General features: G+C 42.7%; 1 protein-coding gene across 1 annotated transcript in view; it reads left to right on the top strand.

Annotated features, from left to right (window-relative positions):
• Nucleotides 1-5,706, top strand: part of tom1 (target of myb1 membrane trafficking protein) — a gene marked incomplete in the record, with an annotated part of 15,489 nt that overhangs the window by 2,307 nt on the left and 7,476 nt on the right. Inside the window, 7 exon segments of the mRNA XM_014008913.1 lie at nucleotides 927-1,076; nucleotides 1,180-1,314; nucleotides 1,415-1,549; nucleotides 1,707-1,823; nucleotides 4,128-4,261; nucleotides 4,447-4,489; nucleotides 4,682-4,811. Coding sequence (XP_013864367.1) covers nucleotides 927-1,076; nucleotides 1,180-1,314; nucleotides 1,415-1,549; nucleotides 1,707-1,823; nucleotides 4,128-4,261; nucleotides 4,447-4,489; nucleotides 4,682-4,811 — 844 coding nt within the window.

Below are 5,706 nucleotides of genomic sequence, written 5' to 3'. Positions count from 1 at the left end.
CCTCCTGGATGACCGAGCTTCTCACCCTATCTCTAAGGGAGAGCCCAGACACCCTGTGGAGGAAACTCATTTCGGCCACAATCTCGTTCTTTCGGTCACTACCCAAAGCTCGTGACCATAGATGAGGGTAGGAACGTAGACCGACCGGTGAAGCGAGAGCTTTGCCTTCTGGCTCAGCTCCCGCTTCACCACGACAGACCGGTACAACGCCCACATCACTGCAGACGCAGCACCAATCCGCCTGTCRATCTCMCGCTCCATTCTTCCCTCATTMGTGAACAAGACCCCGAGATACTTAAACTCCTCCACTTGGGGCAGGACTTCCTCCCCGACCCGGAGAAGGCAGCCTACCCTTTTCCGGCTCTGTGAACAGWCGTTTAGCTTCATTCAGTCAGTTTTTCAGCTGCTGAGCTAAAAGTTGTTATAGTAGTAGCTGAGCACCATCCACCTCACACATGTTAGTTACTGCACAGTATGCATGTGATTTATATRATATATAAATCAAAGTATATATTATATACTTTGACGTTAACTGTTGTCAACTCTTGWCTGTTAGCAAAATATCTCATGAAGCACTGGAGAGATCTTAATAAAACRCTCAGGTCCTAATTACTGAATGTACATTTACAACTGATTAACTTTTGAAGTCATCCCAGTTCAACATGGCCGCCACAGATAAATGACTTTAGAAAACACAAAAAGGGCTATAGTTCAGTTAATTTAACAGAAATTGAGCCCAAGTTTAGTGGGGTAGTAGCTGAGAGTCATTCATGACACTTTCTCCAATCACCAACAGATGATGACAATTTTCACTGTTTTACCTGAGGTTGTGTCTACTGTGAGCAAAACCCAATTAATATTAGTATTCCTTCAATGATTTTATGTCTTTTATTTATGTTTGTTTGTTTTTCTTCTGCTCACCTCAGATTCTAGAAATCTGTGTGAAAAACTGCGGCTACCGGTTTCACATCCTAGTGACAACACGGGATTTCATCGAAGGGGTTCTGGTGCGAGCGATCATCCCGAGGAACAACCCTCCACAGGTGGTGCACGACAGAGTCCTGGGCATCATACAGGTGGGGCGTGGCCACAGTCTAGAAGAATACCATAAAAGTTAGTTGGATCCTGACCTCTTTGTTTCGCTGCCTGTCAGTAATTTGTGGTTTGTTACTCAACAAGGCGTGGGCCGATGCATTCCGCAGCTCGCCCGACCTGACAGGCGTGGTCTCCGTGTATGAAGACCTGCGAAGAAAAGGGCTGGAGTTTCCTGTGGCTCAAGTCGACAGTTATTCACATGCTCAAGGCCCAAAAAAGGTGCGGGCGGGGTTGGCTTCATATTGTTCTGCTGCTAATGGCTGCCTGCTTCTTCTTATCTCTGGTCATTTCTTGTCCTTTGTGTGCCTCTGCCTGTCAGACTTCAGCTGGGAATGGGCCTGCTGTCACTACTTTACCTGCTGTGCGCTTGTCTTCTAAACCTCCTCTCATCCCATCTCAAATCTCTGAGCTAAAACTGGCRCTGGAAGGAAATAATGCCTTCACTCCCAGCCAGGTGACAGAGCCAGAAACACCACTTTCTCTTCTTTGTTGTCTGTTAACGAACTTACTTTTGTGTTTATGTCTCTCTCAGCTCACTTTGACCTCTAAACCTCATCAATGTTTGCCCTTTACCAYTGAGGTATTGTAGTTAAATAATCCTAATGTTCCAGGTGAAAAGGCTAAAAACTGAGCTGGGCGTGGTGCGAAGCAACCTGACCACAATGTCAGAGATGATGAGCCATTTGGACCCAGTGACAGTAAAACAAGCAGACGTGGAGCTGCTGGAGGTAAACATTTATCTAAAAWATACACTTTATTATGCAAACATACTCCCTGATATGAAAGGTTAAGTACCCAGACAGAGGAGCAGAATTAAAATGAAACTGGACATGCTGAATGGTTGTGACTGTGGTGTAATGGTCAAATGAAAAACAAAGTTAACTAGACACCGCATAGTGGTAACATAATGACCCCCGCACGCACAAATGCACCAGAACTCAGAAGTTTTTATTACTAATAAATGTCATACTACTAGATGCATCCCAAAATTGTAGTGGTTTGGGTGGAGGTTTTTTTTTTGTTTGGTTGGTGGGGGGGGGGGGGGGGGTTGACCTGATGGGTAGCCCCTCATCAAAGCTAAACAACAAAAGAAATCTGAAGGTTCTATGTTTAATATTTTTGGAGCTATGACCATTTATGTATGTCCAGATACTACTTTTTCAGATAAATTGGGGGTCGGGGGGCATTGATTGGTGGGCCTGATGGACAGAGCTTCATCAGAGCTAAACAACCAAGAAAATCTTAAGCTCTCATGTTGAACAGTTTCTGAGTTATAAGCATTTTTACATGTCCAGACACCCCCACTTTGAGAGGAGCCCCCTCCTCAAATATGGAGTCTATCGTAAAACCGTTGGCTGGCGCAGTGTAGGTCAGATTCATCTACAGCCCTGCCAAATTTCATGTTGACCGGTGCAGCCATTTATGTGCTACGGTTGACCAAAAATCACTGAATGAATGAATGAATAAACAAACAAACAGTACGAAAACAATATGACTCCTGCTTACGCTTTGCGTAATAATCTTTGCTAACATGGTCCCATTAGTAGAATATGTCTCACCCTTGTGTACTTCATCTGAGGAATGCAAAGGTTTGGTTAAATCTCAGTGTCTTTTTGGGGAGAGCAATAGGCCCACTTGGCCCCTGTTCACCTGGGTTCTTTATCCATCCCCACTCACCATAAACAATGAACCATAGGATGTGTCCACCCAGGTAGAATTCAAAGACTGTACCAAGGTGTCTAGGCAACACATTCAGACGTAGGATGTTGCAGTGTAGCACTGAGCTGTTGTGGTCTCTGGACAGTTTTGTGTCTTCAACCAGTCCATGCTATGAGTAACATTAGTGTGTCTCTTAACATTAGTTGGATTGGTCCATTTCCCTCTGCGCTGCCATTTGTGTATACAGTGGTCATCTGTGGAGCCAAGAGGATGCTTCACTTGTTATCTGTCCACAAGTCTTTGTTATGATGCCACTTTACAAGCAGCCTTACTTGTCCTGCTGTTCATGCAACATTAGCATCCAACAGTAAACTTGTCTTCTGGATGTCAGTTGTGTTCAGTACCTGTTCCAGATCTCATGGCATTCTGCAGTGTTTGGTGCACAGTATCATGATCCTTCATTGGTGTTTTCTGTTTTGGAAGCATGGCTACTGGGAAGCATAGGTACCAGAGAACATGGGTACTGGGGAGCATATGTACCAAGGATCATAGGTACCAGGGAAGATAGGTACAGAGGAACATAGATACCTGAAACTTAGGTACTGGGGAGCATAGATATCAGGGAACACAGGTACACAGGAACATGGGTATTGGGGAACATAGTTATGCACCTATCCCCAGCCATTGAACCAATGGCCAGTTTTAGTCTATAGGTCATTTAGTACTGGACCGCTGAGAAATTATGAAATGTTTTCCTCAAAAAATCTGTCTACATTTTTTTAAAAAAGTGAAGATATTGGTCTTCAGGATATTGACTCAGTTGCAGTTATTGTTCTGGTGCTAGAAAAACTATGAGCAAAGTTATTTTTCCCTACTGGTCCATGGAAGGTTGTACTCAGTAAAACTGGTCCGTGATGCAAAAAGCTTGGGTAACACTGCCCCATATGACAGTGGTTGCACAATATGACCAACTTACCTCAACCCCACAATGTTCTTGTAAACACTGTCAAATACTGTTTAATGTGTCCAGCAACTCCCTGATAACACAACTGCTTCAGTCCTGATTTCACCACTTGTGTCCTCTGGTGCTCATTTTAAACATGTCAGCTCCCTGCAAATCGAATCATTTACACCTCTCCCAATGTCCTGCATGTGGTCCAAACAACATAAAGTCCTTCCTTCTGGGTGTTTAACTTGAATTCGTCTGCGAGGGCATTACCTCTTACTGTTGCTGGAAAATGACTTCCGCTCTTTCATGTTGCATAACTCATCGTTACCCTTAACTGATCTCGTACTTTATACATTTTTGTGTGGCATCCGGCCCTCCAAACCCYTCCCCCACCCACACATTCTTTGTCTCATTATGTCATTAGCAGTTATACACAGTTTGTAAGGAGATGCAAGGCAGGATAGTGAAGATCATCCCCAGGCTCAGTGAGGAGAAGCTGATTGAGGAGCTACTGGCAACTAATGATGAAATGAACACCGCCTTCACCCGTTACCATAGTTATTATTATTATTATTATTATTATTATTATTATTATTATTATTATTATTATTATTATTATTATTATTATTATTATTATTATTATTATTATTATTATTATTATCACTCATTTATTAATATTTCAGAGTATTAATTTTATTTTAGAACAACTTGTTTTCTTCTATTGATTGTTCTGTTGCTGACAGGTTTGAGAAGCGGTTAACAAATGGTCAAAGCACGGAACAAAAGGTAAAGAACTCCTTATTTTTACATGACAGCCAACAGTCTGAAACAAAAGCAATAATTAAAGAAAAGGYTGAGCGTAAGGGTTAAGGAAATATTGACTAGAATAATCCTAAATAGTTAACAGGATCTTGTAAGGCTAACTTGAAAGGTCAAAATATTCACCTAACTCTCAGACACCTGTATGTTTTCTTTCAGGAACACACTTATGTCAACCTGGCAGACTTTGATTTATCCGTCAGCCAATCAGGAGTCCCGTCCGTTAGAAGCGACAGCTCCTTCAGCCTGTCGAAAGCCGACAGTCTCTCCAGTCAGATGGCAAAACTTAGTAAGTGATTAACCCTTTGTTGGGTTTTTAATGCAGCTTGATTTTTTTTTAAGCAAGAGATGTACAAATTAGTTTCAAACCAAGGAAATAGAGAGGTATCAACCATGATAGCCTTCAACATCTAAGGACATCCTGCTGCCAAAGAAYGTTTAGATGAATTTGAAGAACTTGATGAAGACAAATCTTATTTGTATACCTCACTTGGGAGGTTGAAACCTTGGCAGCCCCTTGGAGCCAGGCCTAGATGTTCTCAGAGAGGATACATAATCTCTTCCTGGGTGAGTCCTGGGTCTTCCTGGGGCCTCCTACCAGTGGGAGGTGCCCAGATCACTTCTAAAGGCAGGAGTCCAGGAGCTGGACAGACCTGGCCAGCCTACGTGAATATAGAAGGTGAACTGTCTGGTAGAGCCTCCTATTCACAAGATGTTCAACTCACACCTCATGAGCTTACTTTCCTGCACATCCTGAGGGATGCCGGGGACATGGAGTCCATGTTCAGGGCTTCTATTGCAGATGCACCTTGGTCAGAAGCTCGTTGGTGCTTGTTGTGATGGGGTACACCAGTGGTGACAGAGGCCGTCAAGCTGAAGAAGGAGGCTGTCCCTGAAGGGTACAGCCTTTGAATCATGTTTATAATGTTTTATTGTATGCTGTTGTGTCTTTGATTTATGTGTWTGACTGTTTATATTACTAATATTACTTAATATTACTTACTTTTATTATACATTTTGGGCACATTTTAGATATGTTTATAAAAGTCCATCTAGGGTCAAGTGCTGCAAATTAGTTCATGCTGTGTGTCTGTCCCTATCAAATAAACTTAATAACTAGATACCGCATGGCGGTAACATAATGACCCCCGCACGCACAAATGCACCAGAACTCAGAAGTCTTT

The sequence above is a fragment of the Austrofundulus limnaeus genome, unplaced genomic scaffold, assembly GCF_001266775.1.
Source record: "Austrofundulus limnaeus strain Quisiro unplaced genomic scaffold, Austrofundulus_limnaeus-1.0 Scaffold53, whole genome shotgun sequence".
Lineage (NCBI taxonomy): Eukaryota > Metazoa > Chordata > Actinopteri > Cyprinodontiformes > Rivulidae > Austrofundulus > Austrofundulus limnaeus.
Note: the sequence above shows the minus strand (reverse complement) of the source record. Positions and strands in the feature narration are given on the sequence as shown.